Source organism: Homarus americanus, unplaced genomic scaffold, assembly GCF_018991925.1.
Source record: "Homarus americanus isolate GMGI-L3 unplaced genomic scaffold, GMGI_Hamer_2.0 scaffold55640, whole genome shotgun sequence".
NCBI lineage: Eukaryota > Metazoa > Arthropoda > Malacostraca > Decapoda > Nephropidae > Homarus > Homarus americanus.
In genome coordinates this window covers 4,466,799-4,491,032 of record NW_024713650.1, presented here as the reverse complement: position 1 = coordinate 4,491,032, position 24,234 = coordinate 4,466,799, and the positions used below count along the sequence as shown (strand labels likewise).

General features: G+C 40.3%; 1 protein-coding gene across 1 annotated transcript; it reads right to left on the bottom strand.

The window, feature by feature from the left end:
* Positions 1–749: 749 nt before the first annotated feature.
* LOC121874007 (ran-binding protein 9-like) lies at positions 750–23,685 on the bottom strand. The gene is made up of 12 exons (XM_042377887.1): positions 23,495–23,685; positions 11,231–11,342; positions 10,666–10,814; positions 10,234–10,328; positions 9,672–9,856; positions 9,356–9,468; positions 8,444–8,553; positions 7,849–7,990; positions 7,109–7,543; positions 6,209–6,360; positions 5,015–5,126; positions 750–3,526 (listed from the first exon to the last, which is right to left on the bottom strand). The coding sequence occupies exons 1-12, from the start codon at positions 23,682–23,684 to the stop codon at positions 3,387–3,389; spliced, it is 1,935 nt and encodes a 644-aa protein (XP_042233821.1). The 5' UTR covers position 23,685; the 3' UTR covers positions 750–3,386.
* Between the last annotated feature and the right edge of the window lie 549 nt (positions 23,686–24,234).

Genomic DNA, 24,234 nt, shown 5'->3' with positions numbered 1-24,234 from the left:
CATTGACGCGTTGTTCGGTGTGATATACAAGTGCCACATTTATTTTGTGATACAGGACATAACACCTTAAATAATGTTTACCTGGTTTTTACAATGTACTCTATAGAAAAAACTGATCATAAACGAACTGGTCATTTTAATTGGCGATCGGTTCTCATTGACAATTCTATTATACTGATCGTTTTCTTAAATTTAGGATGTTTAATATTTTGCTGAACTTGCCATAATCGTTTTCTTTCACCTCATACAAGATGTCTCACAACACAGCACAGTGACAGGTGATCAGAATCAATAGTAAGAATGTCGCTACGATTCTGACCTGTCTGTGCTGAAGTGAGGAGGTTGCAAAGGCAGAAAGAAAAAGAAAAAAGTAATGGAAAAGAATAAATGTTTTGTCAAAAGTGAACCAAAAAGTCAAGAGTCAAAAATTAAAATATCAAACCTCTTGGTGCCAATCCATGCAGCTAACGCTCGAAACCAAAGTGCCAAAGAAAATCGCGATAATGCATAGTATTCATTTTTTATTTATTTTTTGATGTGTCAAGCAAGGTCTAGTATACAGTTACATTGTGTTTTTAAAGTTTAAGATCAATTTTTTACTATTTTAAATACAGATTGAAAACATGTTTATAAATCCTGTGTTCTGAGACTTTCCTAACCCACCTGTATGGTCTAACTCGTTACTGTGTTAACTCGATTTATTTCACAAATCTATCGCGATTTTCATTGGGGTTACATAAACAATAAAAGGTTTTCAATATCATGTATTTAAGTTAATCCTTTGCTATTACATAATTTATTTATCAAAGACTATGAATCTGCAACACTGCAAAATGCATTAACATTACAATAGTATTTTTAATGAGTTCATCTATATATAGATTTTTAGGTACAGTTGCTATTAAAACTGAATATCTGTCTGTGTTATTTGCTCAATAGTCAGTCATAACGGATAATAATTAAGAAGATTTTTAGCTTTTTAAGAACTCAAGGAAAAGTCTAAATAAAGCAGGTGATTCACAGGGAAGAAAACTTAAAGGGGTAACAATAATGGTGTCATAATATAATGCATTCTCCTCTTTCTTCTTAAAACAGCTTCAGCTCGTCAAGTTTAGTCCTCCAGTCATACACCACAACATAAACTAGTAACTTTCTGCAGTAAATAACAAACTCTTCCCGAACCTTTCGACCATCAATCACACTCACGACGACAGGAATAAGCACGTACAGGGTTTCTCTCAGGACGACTCGCACTATATCCTCGGAATAACTTTCTAAATATATTATTCTCCTCTACCATTCTCTTTCCCACACAGACAAACATTCCAGCTCACTCTACTTGTGACTCAACTGAGAAGCAATATTAAGTATTTTATACCTTGAAACTGTCCAGTCCTATGATTCTCGTCTCTTGAAGATCGTTCAACTTGTACTCGCAGAAGAATGAGGTTGTACTGATTGGTAAATAAAAAGTTATGAGCACCTTCTGGAGACGAAAATGTTATTTAAAGATATTTTATCCAAAACTGATTTTACTCCAAACAATTTAAACAAGAAGAGCAACAATGTGATAAAAAGTTTTTCATTTTGAGTGAGTGGCACCACAGCACAACAAAACCTTCACTTACGACCAAAATAAAAACCAACTACTGTACAGTACATGATTAAAACTCTACAGAAGCCTGAAGGTAAATTTGTGAACATATACAATATCTAGTAACTGCTCAAACCATCTCTTAATATTACAATCCCATATTTTCCTCAAGAAGAAATTATGATTTTGGAGGCATAAATGTAGACTAAAAATGACCATCATTCCCCAATTGAATCCGGTTTCATGTCTTACCAGGCAGAAAGGATTATCTTCCTTTAAGAATAAACACAGAGAAGTATGTAACCATAATGAAGAAGTGAAGGACCCAGAACAGCACATGAACACACCTCCCAGTAAAGGGAACATTGTACCCAATATTAAACCCCACTAACTGTACTGCAGTATGGACACCGGTAATTCTTTAATTATTTATACCCTGAGTCTTGTCCTTGCTAAAAATTTTGGGGAGGGGGAAATCCATATATTATTGCCCTAAATTGTATGTGATTATTTGTGTAGTTTAATTGACACTTTAAAATAACTAAAATGAGAGAAATTCCAACATTAAGCTCCTGATGAGACGCATGGATGTAAGCATGTACAGTATCTGGAGATCTTGTATTGCAACACCGATGACAATGAAACTATAATGTAACTCGCGATCAGGACCCAACGAGAGAACTTTCAGGTTCGCACGGGTCGTCGAACATCTGGCCGAGACAACATCTACCCACAACTCTAAAACAATACAGTTCTCTTTAATTGAATTTTGTCCGCTGATCCGAATCGAATTACTGTAATCCATTATCCATGCAATGCTTCACAACTCTTCATATGCAATAGAAATAACGTTTTTTTCCCTAATAACACCAATCCTTTATCAGCTGATTTAATGTGAAAGTGACCTCAAGCTGCCCACACAGTCCACCTGATGCCTTGATGCTTAAGCCTGACAGTTTCCAATGTTATTTTCAATGTCATGATAAAACTCAAGACTGTTCCATAGTTGCTTTCCATATAAAATAAAATTCTGCAAAAAGGAAATACAATAAATATGAGAACTTAGTAAAGGCATAACCATGATGCACATATTCAACTAGAATCACTTGCTTGTAACTAAATATGAACAATAACCAAGACTGTACATCACACAATGGCATCATCACAAATGTGTGGAATAAATTAAAGTGAAAAATTGTAAAAATAAAGTCAACATTCCACTTTCTGATTTAGAGATCTACATCTATCGCTTCCTTTGTCAAGGAAATGATTCACACTCCCACAATAAAAATACAGCAAATGTTACTTTAAGTTAACGGTAATATGACCGGTAACTGCAGCTTCGGTTTTCCATTAAGGGTCATTACACCTCATCGACCTCATAGAAAAAGTTTTCATGCTCATAGCAGCATTCCTCATCACAGAGAGAGCGTGGTGGTGGGCCACAGTTAAAGGGAACAAGTGAATGTATGTACAATAAACCTTGAGCGTCTCACAGAAGACATTATCTCTTCCAGAGTCGTTTGAGGTTAATGAAGCATTTCCCTGACGCCAGAGCAAGAGAAAAGGTCCCGAATTCCAAGGTGTCGATTGAGCTCAACTTATAAAAGATGCACTTGAGCTATTTTTATCAGTAATTTGATTGGGTACGTCCCTCAAAAAGATCACTGACTGCTTGTGATTTGGACTTTGCCAAGCAGATTGCAAACAATGTTGTGGAATTCGGTCCAAAACATGAGATAAGTGGCTTGATGGCCCCTGAGAGAGTAGTAAAGGGCCCACTAAGGGAGTGTCACTGTTGGCTGCCCAGTATAGAATCTACGCTGGCGAAGGCACACGACCCAAGACCCGAACGAGACATCAAATTGATCAGCTGCTTCGTGTGTGCCACACAGATCTCTAGTGGGGGTCTTCTTGGCAGCTGGTGAGACTCTGAAAGTTAAGGTACTCAATCAAAACAGAGTACAAAACCTCTTATGCAAGGTAAAGGTAAAATAAACAATATAGGGCAAACCCTGAATTAAAGAAACACTAGATGAAGCAATTCTCCCTTAAAACTCCTTATAAAAAGACCATTGTACTGTACACAGCCTAAGTCATCTCCATAAAATCTTCAAACAGGCATTAACAGACACACTACTCATGGCTGAGTCTATATGTACAGTACTGAGAATGGAAATACTTCTTAGCAAATAAAGGTCCCAGCTTGTAAGTCCAACCCTCTTAATTGACTTCTAAAAGTGAAACCAAAAGTATTAAGAATGAAAGAACTAATTGAAAGTTAAAGCTTGCAAATCTTTCCATCTTCAGTTTATATGAAAGTATTTTATATTACATTTCACCTTTTGAATTTTAGAGGCCTTTTTTTAAATAAATTACATTCACGTTCTCTATAGATACTCTTCCAAACTTCTGAACCCAAATTAGTAACTCCTGCCCAGTGCTTCTACAATCCCTGTGTCCTCGTGTAACATTGTGCTTAACTTACAGGCTCTTCAGTCAATAATCAGCAGACACCACATCTGGCCAAGAACATTTTCACCACTTTATGCATGCTGGTGTGTATTTAAATAACCGTGGCAACGCATAACAACATAAGAATGGAGAAAATTGCAGCGGGCCTATTGGCCCATACTGGGCAGTCCCATTTACACCCAACCACTATCGCTCATATATCCATCCAACCTATGTTTGAAGCTATCTAGCATATTCGAGTTAATGATGGTGTTTGGTAACTTGTTCCACTTGTCCACTACTCTATTTCCAAACCAGTGTTTACCTATCTCGCGCCTAAATCTAAATTTGTCTAATTTAAAACCATTGTTACGAGTTCGCTCCTGGTTGGATAGTTTGAGTACCTTTGTAATGTCCCCTTTGTGTAGCCCTGCCTTCCATTTATACACCTCAATCATATCGCCCCTCACTCTACGTCTCTTGAGGGAGTGCAAATTAAGATGCTTTAACCTGTCTCTGTACTCAAGGTTCCTAATGCCCGGGATTAGTCTTGGCATTCTCCTCTGAATTCTTTCTAAGGATTCTATATCAATTCTGTAATGCAGTGACCAGAACTGAACCGCGTATTCCACGTGAGGTCTCACAATGTACGTCAGTCAACCATAATTACTGTAGTGTTACTTTTCCTATGGATTTCTTAAAGAAGTCCTTCAGTGTTAATATTTAAGAAAATATACAGAATCTCCCTTCATTTGCTGTCATTTGTTCACTCTACTTGCTGTACCCAATGTGTTCTGAAATGGTGTTCCCCTTCCATAAGGCCCCAGAATACAGTATATGTAGTCATTTGGTTTATCTCAGTCACTTCACCATAGATCATCAAAAATAAGTAATGATGCCATGACACATAACCACATATCCCCACAGACTCCCCTTTACAGTTCTTCATATTTACCAAAAACTTACCTAATATTGCAGAATTTAAAGACTGACAAACAGGTTCCCGCTGTAGAGGATCCAACTGCCACCCGACAGGACTATTCCATGGATCGTTATATGCTAGTAGGCTGAAAGCGTCCTGAAATAATCCCAGAATAATAACAGATAGACTCCAAACTCCAATATTTGTATTTTTAATTTCTCATCAATTTTTATTTCATTCTTGCTGGCCCTTCCCTGATACTGTGTAGTGTATGGTGGGTGAAGTCATGAGCAATATACAGTACAGTACACTACTTTCCTCTCAATTAGTCATCCTTTCTTTCCAGCTGCCAAACCAGATTTATTCTCCTCTCATACAAAATGTTAATATCAGTGTTTGTCACCATAAACCTGAGTACTGAAGCAGTTAATAAATGCAATGCCTATCAATGTGTTATTGTCATTGAATGTAATAGATTAATCCCTGAAACACAATTTTCCTTATTATAATCAGTGCTAAAAATATTCAAGTGGTAGATTTTCTTCAAGAGGTACAGTACACATGATAACATTCCTATGATACACTTTAAGGTCTTTTACATTACAGTTTATCACATTGTACTGCCTAGTGAGCTGCTGTATACACAAGTCTACAATTACTGACATGCAACCAGGCCCAAATTAAGGTTGTGAGGGGCCTAAGGTAGGATTCCATTCACGCTTTTGCAGTGTGTTTGCTTTTTCAATTACTACAGGGAGCGATTGGCATGTACTGCAAATACAATGCAAATGCCACAGTACCAAAGGAAACAACCATGTAAAATTCATTGTAAAATTCATTTTTGGCACTAACACATGAATGGAATCCTAGCATAAGGCTGATAAGAGGGAAGGAACTATATTGTACTGTATATGTACTTATGTATATTATGTATATATTGTACATAATTAATTAAATCTTCAAACAAATTGAAATATTCATTCATCCAACTTGTTAAGTTGTGACAAAGACTTAAGTTCAAGAAACACAAATTGTGGCCTAAACTCGAGGGCTACAGCCTTATGGTTAATCTGGCTTGATCTTGTGTTGGGTAAGTTAGAGGGGTACAGGTACTGTACTCATCCAACCATGAGACAGATGTAAGACAACAGTCATGGTCAACCTACTGCTGGTAATTAGATGATGAATATTTCATTAATTGTTGTCTGTACAAAAGTCATATAATAACTTCAACTTACTTGAAGCATTTTCTTGTTGTGATCATTCTTGCCTAACTCCCTCCGTAGGACCTGGCTCATGTGTTGCACTTCTCTCCCAAAGGCCAACATGCGTTCTATCGCTGCTGGGTTGCCACCACACATTTTTCTGCTGCCCAGACTGTTCTCCACTTCTGTCAGGGATTATTTAGTAAACCTGACACTCCAGATTAATGTCAACACTATTACTAACTGCCTAAAAATAAATAACAATGTGAGCACAAATAATTTAGCTCAGATGAACACAGTAGTACCTTTATATATGCTCATCATCATCATCACTTTTGGTAATTACTTATCCTAGTGACTATCAATCAGACTCTCACATACACATATGTGTTACCTACATGTACACAAATTTATATCCTTCATCTTAGACACAAACCATCATGAATACAATATTGAAATGGAATGATTGTAAGCTGTAAAGACTACATTGGGAAAATGAAGAACTGGTGCATTTGGTATTAAAAGAAAAGAAAAACAATAATAATAAAAATACTAAACAACCATCTTACTTCTATATAAGGTGGCTCAAGGGATAAATAATTAAATAAACCTTGAAGACGGTAAATGACAGAGATGGACGGTGCAGGACTAATGTGAAAAATATGAGAGAGAGAGAATCACCACAAGAGTATACACAAGTAGGTTCACACAAACTTCAGATGATGTCTTGACCTAACAGACTGATCTCCATACCTGAAATATACAAACTATGGGCCCAAAAGAGAGAGAGAGAGAGAGAGAGACACACACACACATCTATGGGCAATATTATATCAAGGGTTAAATGAGAAAAAACACATAACATGGGGTAAAAAATTCTCATTACCTTAAAGAAAATCTAATAGTATGTAATAATTCCTCAGTGCTACTTACCCATTGCTTCCTCATTCTCATCCTGTATGTCAACGTCTTTGGAAAACCCATTGGAGAAGCCATTACTATGACTGGTGTCTCCAAGGCTGTTATTAGTCTCTTGTAAATGGTGACTATTTGGTTCCATACATTCCATCTCTGTGTCGCTGTCGTGCATATTTGACGACGAATTGGATGACGATGACGATGACGAAGACGACGAGGAACCGGAAGGTGCGGGAGGATGAATAACAGGAGTGGTGCCGTTTGTAGCACTGGGCGGGCTTGTGGCGCGGATATCCTGAGCGTTGCGCTGATTGAGCTCCTCGGTGGTGACGGGCGAGGCTGAAGTTGGTCCACTGCCTATGACGTTCTTGGTGGACTGGATGACTGATGTGTGCTGCTGGATGACGGGTGTGGAGGTGGTGGAGGATGATGGGGGAGTGGACGATGTGCCTGTACATACCAAACAAACACCAGTCATCATAATCATCCCATGTAAGTACATTACATAAACAATTACCAAGAGATGTAGGGAGGATTTCCTTCATTAATAAACTAAGATTTAAACTTTTAAAACAAATATCCAGTAGCAGACTTATGTACTACCAACCTATACGCTACAGACAGTGACCCTGAACTGTCCAGTAGTATTTTAAAATATCCACAATTGATTAAAAAGACAACCACACTCTTGTTAACTCTTTCACTTCTCTTAACTCCCACACTAAGAGGTATGTAGACAGTACTGACTCACTCACCAGGCACTGGATCTGTTGTCCTACCATTGGACCAACAGGGAGGTGAGGGAGAGGACTCGTGTGTGGGCGGTCGAGATGGAGACCTTGAAACTCCTCGAACTTCGGTGTCCGTACCATTTACCATTTCTATAAACTGCCGCACCTGAAACAGAAGACGTTCGTTTATGCCCTGTTAACTTCACCGTTTCTCCTCGTCCATGCAAATACAATGATAGGACGGTTGATGGGAAAAATTTTATCCGTAGTTTCCATTCTCCTTTCTTTCCTACAAGACTTGAACATAACAGCCCAGTCAGAGTAACACCTCCCTCTCACATGGAAGGAGCCACTCTGGTAGGCCTGATGTTGGTCTATTTGATGTAGCGTCACACACAGATATAGGGTTTGAAATTCGGCTACAACCTAAACTTAACCAACTTTTAACAGCGATGGCCAATAACACACTACAACACACTCCACTGAACAGACAGAGAAATGTATCATACAGTACAGTATTGAGTTCAGGTACCAGATGATGTCCAAATAATCTTTAATTTTGTCTTTTGCCGAGAGAAAGTTTATGACCAGTAAGGAAAACACAGCTCAAGACACTGACCTTCAACATAAAAAGTAAGTTGTGATTATTCTCCAGTAAACCAGGATACAGCTGTTGCACTGTTTCTATGGCCTCACCCATACGGCCTCCCAACACTAGCTTCTGGATCTCTGCAAAGAAAAAAAAAAAAACACATTTACCCTCAAACATCAGTTCCTGTTTACCATAGAGAAAATATATACAACCTTGTCCTATATGTAGTGGCAGCCATTACACAGAGGACACAGGGAAGTGTTTTACCACCACTTTACTCTTGGTGATAAGATGTTAAGTGATGGTGGGGGGGAAGGTGGTTGAGTTGATGATGGTGGGGGGGAAGGTGGTTGAGTTGATGATGGTGGGGAAGGTGGTTGAGTTGATGATGGTGGGGAAGGTGGTTGAGTTGATGATGGTGGGGGAAGGTGGTTGAGTTGATGATGGGGGAAGGTGGTTGAGTTGATGATGGTTGGAGGAAGGTGGTTGAGTTGATGGGGGGAAGGTGGTTGATGATGGTGGGGGAAGGTGGTTGAGTTGATAATGGTGGGGAAGGATGGTTGAGGGGGGAAGGTGGTTGAGTTGATGATGGTGGGGGAAGGTGGTTGAGTTGATGATGATGATGGGGGGAAGGTGGTTGAGTTGATGATGGTGGGGGAAGGTGGTTGAGTTGATGATGGTGGGGGGGAAGGTGGTTGAGTTGATGATGGTGGTGGTCAGTCTAGGAGGATACAATGGTTGGACTTCTCTCAATTAGACCAACTGTGAACTAGAAAACAAGAGCCTCTAATAAACAGTGTATGGTCCTATCACCATCACTACACACTGTAAAAATGAGATGAGAAATGACAGAATGAATCGTCATGGGAGGACATTAAGAGGCAAGGTACGAGATATTTCTTTGTACGGTATATACCAGTGAGACATAACAACACCTACTTTGTCTATTTTTTATTGAGGTCAGTTCCTCATCAAAGTCTTGACTAGTGGATCTGGCGAAGGCTTCAGCTGTGGAACAATAACCATGATGAACTAGGTAGGTGGACACCATTCTGGAAAAACAACATTCATATTATGTTAAGGTTGTGAGTTTGTTATTTTGGACTTTGTCTTATGATACAGACTCATGAATAGTATTCACAAAACACAAGATGACACAATAATTTATGCTTCAGGTAAGGACCTCTAGACCAAGCTGTAAGACAACCATTTTTCAACAGGTATATTTATGTTAATCACCAGTAACTCCCCTCACCTGTGGAGCATAGTCTGCCACTGTCCATAAGTGTCCGGGACGGGGAAGTTCTGGATGGTCGTCCGCACACGGCACTGTAACTCTCGCATCATCTCTCCAATATCAAAAACAAAAGGCGCTTGACCAAAGTTGGCATCTACTACTTCACCAGGAGTTTGTAACCCAACAGTTGGATATAACTGTGACTGTAACAGGAGAAAGAGAGTGTGTTACTGCAAATAAGAAACAAGCCATCACACAATCCTAACCCTTAATTGGGTGCTAAGGATTTCTTCATCCCACATTTTCCATTTGCACAAAAAAGGACGAAAGGAACATGACACTATCATAGGTGATGGCAGTGATGATTCTACTGAATTAATTATTATTATAATTACCATTATACCCAAACCTTATGCTAAGGTTGAAGAAAAATATTTCAGTGGTTTATGTAATTCAATACAGTATAAGAGTAATTTGAAGACTGACTTATACAAACAGCAAATTCTTTATTCCCATCTTAACACAACTTCTTCTACAGGAATTACTCTATTATAAAAGGACAAGTAACGTCAACGCTCACCGGTAAATCTGTAAATGCTACACCAAGGTAATGGCCATTTTTGGTGTAGAAACAAACATTGTCGATAAGGTTGATACCACAGCCAATTACATCGCCTGAAACACAGAAAACAACAGGAAAATATAACTCACTAGAAAAAATCCAGTGAATATCTACCTATTTTAAAATACATTTCAGGGTATAATAAACACAGCTCAAACTCTTTGTTGCTTCTCAAAGTCCTCCCAAGCTTTCCACGGTGGCCTCCAAATGAACCATAATTAATATACAAATACACGAATGAGGTGTCAAAATGCTACCGGTAACTCCCACCACCACGCAGGAATAATTAAATGATGTTCCTGATATGAGCTGCAAGCTAGAAATCGTCTAAATTTCAGTTCTTCAGAGGGGGCTACTGTACTGTACTGTCAAAGATTAAACTCAACAAACCTGTGGTGAAGGTAGGGCCGTAGGGGTGTCCGCTGCCCGACGAACAAAAAGAATGGCCATCGTCGCCGTGATAGCCGAAGGAATTCTTGTCCCAGCCTGGTAACCGGTTCATATTGACACCTTGTGATGAAAGACCTATGCCCATATAACTGTCACAGGAGAAAATACAAAACACACACAAAAAGACATAAATACAGTATTAATTTTTTTTTCACTGAAGACTAAACTATATTTTCATGGTGAGACAAATAACTCACTAAACATCTATTTTACAAACATTTCCTGTCTGTCTGTCTGAGTGTCTATCTGTCTGTCTGAGTGTCTATCTGTCTGTCTGAGTCTATCTGTGTGTCTTTTATCTTCAGTTATTCCTCTCCTATTACTGTATGGTGTAGACCTACATTAGTGAAGTGGTTAATGCTATATTTTGGATGATATAATGATAATAATACACATGATCTTTGAATTTGGAGATTAAAAAACTTACACACACACACGCACACACGCACGCACGCGCACACACACACACGCACACGCACACACGCACACACACACGCACACTCACCCATCTCTGCCTTTACTGACGATTTTGACCTCATAGTAGTACAGACCACAGGCGGCCGGAATAGGATTTGTGGCGCGGACACTTGCTGCATCCTTGTGATTCTTCCCGTGTCCTGTAACGATAATCTGGCGGTTAGTTAAGTGTAGTTACCACCCCACTGCTGGTTAAGTGGGGGCCCTCAATAACAGGTGCTGAGTTAATGGGACCACATCAATTATCTCCATCCCAGCTTATTTCATCTAAGGATTAACTATCTTATTATTATTATTATTATTATTTTCTTATTATTTTATTTTTTTTGGGGGGGCGGGGGCGGGGGGGGGGTTAGGTTAGGGTGGTTAATCTTTAGGTGATCCACTTAATATATAATGAAAACAGTCATAAGCACTGAACTAACCCAAACAAAATCTAATTAATGATGCTAACCTAACCTAACCCAAGAGGACTTACCATTGGTGCCATCTATGCTGACTCCCTCCCAGACAACACACCTTTCCTTTACCTTGTCCCTCTGAAAACCTGACTTACAGTAGTAGTCACACATGGCTGAGAGGCAGGAACAACATACTGTACTGTACTCTTTCCCAACTTCTCTCCCTCATTAATGGAAACACTAAACCCTCATTCATTAAACCAGATTTATTACAGGTATATTAACTACTCTAAAAAATTCACAGTCGAAAAGTTAACAGTGTGAAGCAAGATGCATCTACAGTACTCCATCTGGTCCCCCTAGGAGACACATTAAGCCGGGAGGCATCTGAGAACAGAGGCTGGAATTGAATGGATTGATCCATGGACTTCCGATACAGCCAATCCAGCAGAAGGGTGAGGTGTGTACATGGCTGATGTGTTGTGACTCACTTCTACAGATCCCCAGGGGGACTTGGTTGTGATGGGAAGGCATAACTTATGAGTCACCTAAGGATTACACACCCCAGCTTACTTCACCAGAGTATTACACACCCCAGCTTACTTCACCAGAGTATTACACACCCCAGCTTACTTCACCAGAGGATTACACACCCCAGCTTACTTCACCAGAGTATTACACACCCCAGCTTACTTCACCAGAGGATTACACACCCCAGCTTACTTCACCAGAGTATTACACACCCCAGCTTACTTCACCAGAGTATTAAACACCCTAACATTAACCCTCTGGTACTCCTGGCCATGGTTGGAAATCTCACCCCCTCGTAGTCTTTAGACGCAACAAACGGTTTTTCCAATTTAATAAACATTGTGTAGGGTGATCCAGACCCAGAATTGCACCCTTAGAGATGCATCTGCCAGCCCATGAGGTTAGTGGGAGGAACTCAGGTGGTTGATAGAGCCAGTCCACCGTTCTGTTGTCAGTGTGTGAGATACGGCTGAACGGGAGGGGTCGTAACGGCATGGGAGCGCTTAGCGACGCAATCTGAGTCACAAGACAACAAGAGAGTTAACCTAACCTAACCTTACTCCCCAGGTAGCATTAGGGCGTTTTTAATTGTCAGGTGAAATAAGCTTGGTGTTTAATCTTCAGATGATCCTTACTAATCAATGCCTTGGTGCCAGCAGCTTATGTCAAGGATCTGGTTAAGTCTCCAGCACATAAACTCATGAGGGTAAATATATGAGATATGGGTCATAAAAAATTACATAAATCATAAGGTCTAAAATGGACTTTGCACTAACCACTAACTGACACCTATCTCTCAACACTGTCAATAAATGGTCTTGACTACATAAGTTAACAAGTAACATTAACAAATTGCCTCATTTGAATATCTCATCAGCTATCAAAATCTCTTTCATTTCATTCTTAAAAAATTAAGTTTCTCATTGAACGGACCAATCATATCACCTGAAGAATATCCACCCCAGCTTATTTCACCTAAAGATTAACCACCCTAACACTAGTATTTGGGGGGGGGGAGGGTAAGTTAGGTTAGGTTAGGTTAGGTTAGGTCAGGTCAGGTCAGGTCAGGTCAGGTTAGGTTAGGTTAGGTTAGGTTAGGTCAGGTCAGGTCAGGTCAGGTCAGGTCAGGTTAGGTTAACATTAGGGTGGTTTAATCTTGAGGTGAAATAAGCTGGGGTGGATATTCTTCAGGTGATTCAACTAATCAGTATATATGTATGTATGTATGTATGTATGTATGTATGTATGTATGTATGTATGTATGTATGCATGTATGTATGTATATAATGTACAAAAAGGCCTTGCTTTTATGTGCAGCCACACTTGACACACCTAAGCTAAATATACTGTACTGGAAGACGTGACAAAGATATTATCAAAACTCCAAAACTAAACAAACATTCGATATATTGCTGCGGTGTTAATATTCCTCAACCTGATATTTTTCTGCCAACTTTATATACCGGTATTGGAATGAATTAGTCGTGATATCTTAGTCAGGGCATACTGGAATGAATTAGTCGTGATATCTTAGTCAGGGCATACTGGAATGAATTAGTCCAGTGATATCTTAGTTAGGACGTACTGGAATGAATTAGTCCAGTGATATCTTAGTCAGGGCATACTGGAATGAATTAGTCCAGTGATATCTTAGTTAGGACGTACTGGAATGAATTAGTCCAGTGATATCTTAGTTAGGGCATACTGGAATGAATTAGTCCAGTGATATCTTAGTCAGGGCATACTGGAATGAATTAGTCCAGTGATATCTTAGTCAGGGCATACTGGAATGAATTAGTCCAGTGATATCTTAGTTAGGGCATACTTGAATGAATTAGTCCAGTGATATCAGGGCATACTGGAATGAATTAGTCCAGTGATATCTTAGTCAGGGCATACTGGAATGAATTAGTCCAGTGATATCTTAGTCAGGGCATACTGGAATGAATTAGTCCAGTGATATCTTAGTCAGGGCATACTGGAATGAATTAGTCCAGTGATATCTTAGTCAGGGCATACTGGAATGAATTAGTCCAGTGATATCTTAGTCAGGGCATACTGGAATGAATTAGTCCAGTGATATCTTAGTCAGGGCATACTGGAATGAATTAGTCCAGTGATATGTTAGTTAGGACGTACTGGAATGAATTAGTCCAGTGATATCTTAGTTAGAGCCTTATTGTGACGGGAGGACACCATGACAAAGCACATCTGTTACCATATACACATTAGTTGGAGTAAAGTAGAGGAGCAACAAAGTGAAGAAAAATGCCAAAAAACGCCCTTCAAGTTTAGAGGGAGATGTGAGGATTATAATGGCACAATAAATACATCTCTAGCACCATTTGTCTTGGTCTAGCCTGGAGTGATTCACATGAAGAAGAATGACAGGCATGTTTTTTTTGGGTCTTGATTTCCAGCCATCCTAGATCATAGTACAGGTAGTAGAAAAAATACCTATTGCCGTGAACCTTAGCTATACAGTACAGCTATACTTTTCTTTATACTCAAGTCACACACCTTATCAACAGGTAACCAGGAAGCAAGTTGAGCTACAGTACATACAACATCATGCATGACTACCTTCAAAGATTGTCATGCACTCTGTATATTGATTTATCTGACAGCTCTGATAAACTCCACCCACACACAGGCCAAGGAGTGTGTATAGAACCTAACCTTTTTTTTTAAAGTCTGGTTCTGTTACATATCCAGAAACTCTTTATTTTTACAAAGACCATCATTTATTCAGCCTGTTTTTTTCTCAATATACTTAAAGATGGCCAAAACCAGGAACAAAAATAGATTCTTATAGTATATTTGTAATTACCTAAAATTACTTACACCAACACTTCAGTTCACTATAGTAATAATAATGAAAGACCTGAGCTCTCCATAATTAGTATGATAAGAGTACTGCACCTATGCCACTGTCTGCTAGCTAATGGTGATGTCATATAGGTACAGTTTGTGTCATTGGTATTGTTACAGTGAAATGGTCGACTAGTAAGTAGAATTGGATTACAGTATACTGTAGTCTGCATTTACGCAGTCAATTGAACCCATGGAGGTCCACATAAAACGAGAAACGCGTAAATGAAATAACAGAACATATGGAATTAATTGAAATAGAGACTGGGCCGACCCCCAAACTCCACTTTTTCCGACACAATACGTACAGTGTAGTAAAAATAGTACTGTATCTTAATTTTATGATGGTATGCACACACACATAATATAGAAGAGAAATATCAATAAGAGAATAATATACTGTACCAGGTAAAAGAAAATCAAGGTTTAACACTTACGTTAGTAGAAGAGATGGGTAAGCGTACGAGGATGGGGGCTGGTTCCGAGGCAGAGGGCAGATTAGTGGCCCTCAGGTGAATCACTATCACTATCCACCACAGATGTCAGGGCCTCCCTGACAAACCCCTCAAAGTCACCATCACTGTCACTATCACTGGCTTGGGCTGGCTGTGGTGGGTTGCGGGCGAAGAAGTCGGTGATGCTACGCTCACAGCTAGTGTTGATGTGGTCGTGATACACCTGGATGTACTGCTCCATACTTTGGTCTAGAAGGTTATTGAAGACTTCATACCGGTGATTGACATGGTCTTTTGAAAGGGTGAGCTTTAGTTTCTCGGCAAACTCGATGGCATCCTTTACATCACCATGAGTTAACTTCTGTTCTCTTGCTGCTGCACCACCTGCCTCCTCACTGACGTCATCGTCTTCCAACATCTCGTCGGCAGTCACCTCAGGATCCCTGATTACCTCCATGATGTCGTCGTTGGTGGTCTCGAAGAAGCCTGCAGCTGTAACACTCTGTGCAGCTTCTCTTGCAAGGTCCACTGCCCCTGCAACAGACTGAACCTCACCAGCCACAGATTGCCTCTGCCTCCCTCCTGGGATACCTTGCAACACATGCCGCCACGCGTGACGAATCGTTGCCACAGACAGCTGCCCCCCATTCCTCCACCAAGAAATCAACAGCTTTCTTGACGTTAAACATTTTCCAAAACTGTTTAACTCGCACTTCATGCTCCGCCAACTCTTGTTCTGGATCCTCGTCGTCGTCGCTCTCGCTATCTGTGCCACTCAGAAGGTTACACAACTCATCCTTGGTGTTGGTACAGTCATTCAGGAGCTTAAACTTCTTTGCGGAGAATGCAGCCTTCACGTTGCATATCAACTCCTGGTCCATGGGCTGGATTAACGACGTAGTGTTGGGAGGAAAGAAGACTACTTTTACACTGGGGTGACGATCCAACAGTAGGGGCGAGTGTCCTGGTGCGTTGTCAAGCAGCAACAAAATGTTGAATGGCACATTATTTTGCGCGCACAATTTCTTCAAGTCAGGAACGAAACAGTTGTCAAACCAGGAGAGGGACAGAGCAGTGAACATCCACGCCTTACATGAGCCAGTGGACATTTAGCTTGGTCATGTCCATGTTCTTGTAGGCGTGCGGCTTGCGGGCTGTGTGGATCACCGACAACTTGAGCTTACAGGTACCGGTGGCATTGGTGGTAAACAGGACGGTGATGCGCTCCTTCTGCAACTTCCAGCCACGACACTTGCTGGCAGACTTGACAACGAAGGTCTTGGAAGGTAGTTTTTTCCAAAACAGACCAGATTCATCCATGTTGAACACCTGGTCGTCGGTGTACTGTCCTTCCTCCATAACTTCTCGTAAGAATGGAGGAAAATCCATGGCGGCAGCACGGTTAGCACTGGCTCCTTCACCAACAATGTTAATGTTGGTAATCTTGTTCCGTTTCTTAAACCCTTGCAGAGGAAGCAGTGAAGGGTTTGGGCTCTGCAACTCCCGTCTTGCGGGCCACTGATGAGTACAGTTCACGAGTGTAGTCCTGCACTGTCCGTGTGTCCACAGCCATGTTCCGTCTTGCCTGACGAATTAAGTAGCTTACCAGTAAGTTCTCAGTCTTGAGCAGCACCTTATTCTGACAATACTTCACCATTGAATCACCTGCAGACTTTGTGATGCTCATGTGTTCTTTAATCTTGGCGGCATCCATCTTGATCGTCTGGATCGTAGATTCGTTCACGCCATGCTGGCGCGCCAAATCAACTTGTCTCGTTCCTTTCTCCAACTCTTGCACGATTTTGTACTTAACTTCGTAACTTAAGGCACGTCGTATCTTCTTGGGCTTGGGGCGGCTGGATCCAGGTAATGCAAGGTTTTTCTGGGGTGGTGGGGGTCCAGCGGAAGCCATTGTTGAACAGATTAGTGGGCACAAGAGAGAAAAGTATACGCGGTGAATGAAACTGACGCGGCTAGGTCAGTAGCTTCTCTCCCGTGCCAGGTCACGTCATATAACATTAGACCAATCACAGCTAGCGGCGGAGGGAGGTAAGGATAAGTGGCCCAATCACAGTACCAAATGTCATATGACGTCAGCGATAACGCAACAGCGACATACTGCGCACCCATACCCGCACCGCTTCCCGCGTATGGTCAAGAATGGACCGCGTGAATAAAAAATGGCGCGGCGCGTCTGGACCTCCAGCTGGTGGCAGCGTAAATGACCAAATTTACCGCGTAATTAAAACATTTTCATTCTGGCAAGGCACCGCGTAAATGACCAAACGCGTAAACAAAAACCGCGTAAATCCAGACTATACTGTATTGTACCTGAAGATTAGCCCTCTACCTTATGTCACCTGAAGATTAACCCTCTACCTTATGTCACCTGAAGATTAGCCCTCTACCTTATGTCACCTGAAGATTAACCCTCTACCTTATGTCACCTGAAGATTAACCCTCTACCTTATGTCACCTGAAGATTAACCCTCTACCTTATGTCACCTGAAGATTAACCCTCTACCTTATGTCACCTGAAGATTAACCCTCTACCTTATGTCACCTGAAGATTAGTCACCTGAAGATTAACCCCCTCACCTGAAGATTAACCTTATGTCACCTGAAGATTAACCCTCTACCTTATGTCACCTGAAGATTAACCCTCTACCTTATGTCACCTGAAGATTAACCCTCTACCTTATGTCACCTGAAGATTAACCCTCTACCTTATGTCACCTGAAGATTAACCCTCTACCTTATGTCACCTGAAGATTAACCTCTACCTTATGTCACCTGAAGATTAATAGCTTATTTCACCTGAAGATTAACCTCCCTAGCTTATGTCACCTGAAGATTAACCTCCCTAGATTATTTCACCTGAAGATTAACCTCCCTAGAGTATTTCACCTGAAGATTAACCTCCCTAGATTATTTCACCTGAAGATTAACCTCCCTAGATTATTTCATCTGAAGATTAACCTCCCTAGATTATTTCACCTGAAGATTAATCTCCCAAGATTATTTCACCTGAAGATTAACCTCCCTAGATTATTTCACCTGAAGATTAACCTCCCTAGATTATTTCACCTGAAGATTAACCTCCCTAGCTTATTTCACCTGAAGATTAACCACTCTGATGTTACCTTGGGTGTTAAGTTAGGTTTAAAAAACACATTAAATAAGGTTAATATCAGTGAAATTAATCTTCAGGTAAAATAAACTTGGGGTGTTTAATCTTCAGGTGCTCTAAAATACAAACACCTCATAAGTGTGAATGAGCTTTGCTTCCCATGACATACACCATCTTATACCCATTTCCTAACACCTGCGAACCTACTATGATCATGTGAAGATTAGACACCCCAGCTTATGTCACCTGAAGAACAACCACCCCAACACTAAAACTTAACCTTCTGAAGTAGCAGCGCGGTGTTGTCATCATCAGGTGAATAAACTGAAGGGGATAAAACTTCACATGATCCACCTAAAATTTCCTTACCACCTGATCTACCACATAAACCACATTACAACCCACCTAAGTCCTCACCCCACAAACCATAAACAGCTGAATGTTGTGTGTGTGTGTGGGAGGGGGGAGGAGGGGTAAAGAGTGAGAAAATTCCAGTGTGTTAGTGTTGACATGATGAGGGAAAACCACACTCAACACATACATGTTCTAGTGCACAAGCAAAAAAAAAAGAGAGAGAGTTTGAAAGAAGGAATCTGGTGTTGGCAATGATTTTTGTTTTAGGATTAAAGGATTACTCTGTAGATAACGTGACAGGGAAGTATATAACAAAATTAAACCAATCATTTTGGTGTGGCAGCACATGAGTCGCCCATAAGCAGCAAAAACTAAGAAAAGAACTGTTGCCAGCATGTACACTCCACAACAAGAATAGCATCACTGAGTGGCTCATTCCTCCTATAATGAAGAGTTCAATTATGTCAATTTTTATTTGGCTAAGCATCAGAGGCACACAGGTCAACAGCCACTTGCCATTGTGTTAAACTGTAGTGCCATAATGGCAGGAAGGCAGCCATCATCTAGCTGCTCTGGCCACACATAAATATTTAGTGGCTACCACGATTTTTTTTCACGGGACCTTCACTAAAATAGTTTTTTTTTTTTTAATATATAAAACAAATCATCTAGACCCAGCACTTTCCTTCTACTTCACCATGCTGCCCACTGACACGTTCTGACCACCACTGCAGGATACAAACCATTGTGAGAAGGTAAATCAAGCAACCAAACTAATAGGTCTTATAAAAAAGGTCATTATCTAGATGGTCCGTTCCTTGTAATGATCTTCAAGAGTGGGGTGCTTCCCCATCTGGGGTACTGTCACCCCGTCTGGTCCCCGATATAAGCCAGACTTTCAGTTGATTGAAAATGTCCAAAGGAGGGCCACCAGACTGGTGCCTGCACTATGGCCCCTCAGCTACCCTGAGAGATTAGAGCACAAGCAACTGCCTAGCTTATACTATAGGCGGGCAAGGTGTGACCTAATTGAACTTTATAAACATCTCAGAGGGCACTACTCAGTCGAGTGTCCATACCTGGAGCTGGCAGACGCCCACCCCACAAGGGGTCACAGTTCAAGGTTGAAGAAGCCACAAGTCCAGAAAACTGTAAGGGCAAACTTTTTTGGAGAGAAAGTGTTGTGACGGCACCGAGTGTGAGCTGTTTCAAGACCAGACTTGACCAACACTGGAGCAGGTTCAGGTACATTCAGGAGCCGGTGCAGGCCCAGTACGTGCCAACAGTGCCTAACAGAGATGTGACTGATCACTTGGAGCTGATCAGTGACAAAGAGCATAAAGGTAAAATTAAAAAGATATACTGTAAACGTGCTGCTTATATTGCCAATCTGTAGACTCTGGCAAAGTTTCATATGGAAATTCCTATTACAATACACCGAACAATATTACCAGTCATTTAACTTGACCCTCAATCACCTAATGGAGCTGGTGAAGAACTTCCTTTAACCATCGTGTAAGTTTATCATTAACATAGGCAGAGTTTCATCACCTTCAGGAGTAATTGTTATAGTCACCTGAAGAATCTCCACCCCAGATGATTTCACTTAAAGATTAACCACCTTAATACCAACCTAACCCAACCTAACCTAACCCAACCTAACCCAACCCAACCCAACCTAACCTCACCTAAACTAACCTCATCCATCACAATAGTGTAACATGAAAAAAGATGGAACACCATAACTCACAGCAGGAACACCATAACTCAAGGCTACAATACCATAACTCAAGGCTACAACACCATAACTCAAGGCTACAACACCATAACTCAAGGCTACAACACCATAATTCAATGCTACAACACCATAACACAAGACTACAACACCATAACTCAACACTACAACACCATAACTCAAGGCTACAACATGACTCAAGGCTACAACACCATAACTCCATGCTACAATACCATAACTCAATGCTACAACATGACTCAAGGCTACAACACCATAACTCAAGGCTACCATACCAACTCTACAACACCATAACTCAAGGCTACAACATGACTCAAGGCTACAACACCATAACTCCATGCTACAATACCATAACTCAATGCTACAACACCATAACTCAAGGCTACAACACCACCAACTCAAGGCTACAACACCATAACTCAATGCTACAATAACCATAACTCAAGGCTACAACACCATAACTCAATGCAACAACACCATAACTCAATGCTACAACACCATAACTCAAGACTACAACACCATAACTCAAGACTACAACACCATAACTCAATGCTACAACACCATAACTCAAGACTACAACACCATAACTCAAAGCTACAACACCATAACTCAAGGCTACAACACCATAACTCAATGCTACAACACCATAACTCAAGACTACAACACCATAACTCAATACTACAACACCATAACTCAATGCTACAACACCATAACTCAATACTACAACACCATAACTCAATGCTACAACACCATAACTCAATGCTACAACACCATAACTCAAGGCTACAACACCATAACTCAAGGCTACAACACCATAACTCAAGGCTACAACACCATAACTCAAGGCTACAACACCATAACTCAAGGCTACAACACCATAACTCAAGGCTACAACACCATAACTCAAGGCTACAACACCATAACTCAACTCAAGGCTACAACAACAACTCAAGGCTACAACGCCATAACTCAAGGCTGCAACACCGCCAACTCCAATGCTACAACACCATAACTCCAATGCTACAACACCATAACTCAATGCTACAACACCATAACTCAAGACTACAACACCATAACTCAAGACTACAACACCATAACTCAATGCTACAACACCATAACTCAAGACTACAACACCATAACTCAAAGCTACAACACCATAACTCAAGGCTACAACACCATAACTCAATGCTACAACACCATAACTCAAGACTACAACACCATAACTCAATACTACAACACCATAACTCAATGCTACAACACCATAACTCAATACTACAACACCATAACTCAATGCTACAACACCATAACTCAATGCTACAACACCATAACTCAAGGCTACAACACCATAACTCAAGGCTACAACACCATAACTCAAGGCTACAACACCATAACTCAAGGCTACAACACCATAACTCAAGGCTACAACACCATAACTCAAGGCTACACCTACATCATAACTCAAGGCTACCACTCACACCATAACTCAAGGCTACACCACCATAACCCAAGGCTACACCACCATAACCTGCTACCACAAAATAACTCCAAAGCTACACCATAACCCAAGGCTACAACACCATAACCCGCTACACCACCATAACCTGCTAAGGCTACCACAAAATAACCTCAAAAGCTACATCATAACTCAAGGCTACAAACACCATAACTCACACCACCATAACTCAAGGCTACCACAAAATAACCTCAAAGCTACAACATAACTCATGGGTAAAAACCATAACCTACCAAGGCTACACCACCATAACTCAAGGCTACCACAAAATAACTCAAAGCTACACCATAACTCAAGGCTACAACACCATAACTCAAGGCTACACCACCATAACTCAAGGCTACCACAAAATAACTCAAAGCTACATCATAACTCAAGGCTACAACACCATAACTCAAGGCTACACCACCATAACTAAACGCTACAACATCATAACTCAAGGCTACACCACCATAACTCAAGGCTACCACAAAATAACTCAAAGCTACACCATAACTCAAGGCTACAACACCATAACTCAATGCCACAACACCACAACTCAAGGTTTAAAAACACTAAAAGTTCATCACATATTTACGTAATTATGAGAAAGTATTTATCAAAGTTTATATAATTTTGACTAACTTCTTTCCCCCATCATTTTAACAAAGAAAAATATATTACGCATATTTCTGAAGGAAGTTAGAGAAGCTGTTTTGGAGGTCAGGGAAGATATGTAGTGAGGTAACAGGAGGTAGAACAGCGAGGTAGATGGAGGTAGAGATCAAACTATCACTCCATAACTACGTAAATTAACTGATAGAGGATGTGAAGGGTATATAGTGAGGTAGAACAACGTAGATTGGATGTAAAGGATAATCATCATTTCACATATTTGTAGGTGGTTATAAATTCAGATATATGAGGTAGTATGGTTTAGATATTTAAAGATAGGAAGGTGTGGTGAGATTATAGGAGGTAGAGTGAGGTAGAATGAGGTAGAGACAGGTAGAATGAGGTAGAGTGAGGTAGAGACAGGTAGAATGAGGTAGAGACCCATCCATCATCTCTTCACTACGCAATCAGCTGATCCACCCAAAACACAAACAAAGAAATCCAACCTCCTTAATTATTGCCTAAAATCACCTTTATTTAACCATTTAACCACTACATTAACCTACCTGGAGGGTTAATAAGAGCCCCTTCATCATTGCACTCCCTATAATAAATAATGTACGTGGATTAAGAGACACAATAAATGAAAATATTAATATCAACAAAGAGATCCTAGTTCCAGTCACTTACCCTTGTAGTGAACTCTAAGGTTATTTTGCGATAAACCAATGAAACTGTATTTGTCTTTGCTACTCCAACATCTGGGAAGAGGTGTCTCCTCCTCATTTACCATGGGATATAAGGCTTTAATGGGATCCTGTCCACTGTGAGAGCCAAAAAGTGGTGGCTCAACGCTACACCTTCCACTGCTCGTCGCCATTTTCACACCACTTACTGATATTCCAATAATGTTACTCTCAAAATCTAACTCGTCAATTAAGTGTTTTAAAAGTAAGTAACATTGTATATAACGAGTTAATTTTCTATAATTGCTATATTATATAAATATTAATATGAATACAAACTTGAAATATTTATAAAATTAACAGTATTAAGTTTATTTCAAGGTAAAAAAAGGAATATAAATTTTCCACTGATTTGACAATGGCGGGTAATTCAAACACCTTAAAACCCAAGGCAATATTATCTTCTAACTGAGACATACTGTACACACCCTAAAACACATATACTCTACAAATTCACAATGACAGAGATTTAAAAAAAAAACTCCTATCTGTCTTGAAGTTTTCTTGGGAATCTGTTTGTGAATTAGGAGTTTAGTACATAACATAGGTCATATCCGAGACCTATACCAAACCCCAACCCACTAAACCTCTCACCTCAAATAGGGAATAAAGTTATTTCATTACAAAACAACAAAAAGTAATCACTCTAATGTTTTTTTTTTTAATATTCAAATAAGTTCAAAC

Coding starts and splice junctions, on each gene's coding strand:
- LOC121874007 (XM_042377887.1), bottom strand. CDS start 23,684: ATGGCGACGAGCAGTGGAAGGTGTAGCGTTGAGCCACCACTTTTTGGC. Junction 10,329..10,665: donor CGGCCCTACCTTCACCACAG/GTTTGTTGAGTT, acceptor TCTGTGTTTCAG/GCGATGTAATTGGCTGTGGT. Junction 8,554..9,355: donor CTCAATAAAAAATAGACAAA/GTAGGTGTTGTT, acceptor TTTTCTTTGCAG/AGATCCAGAAGCTAGTGTTG.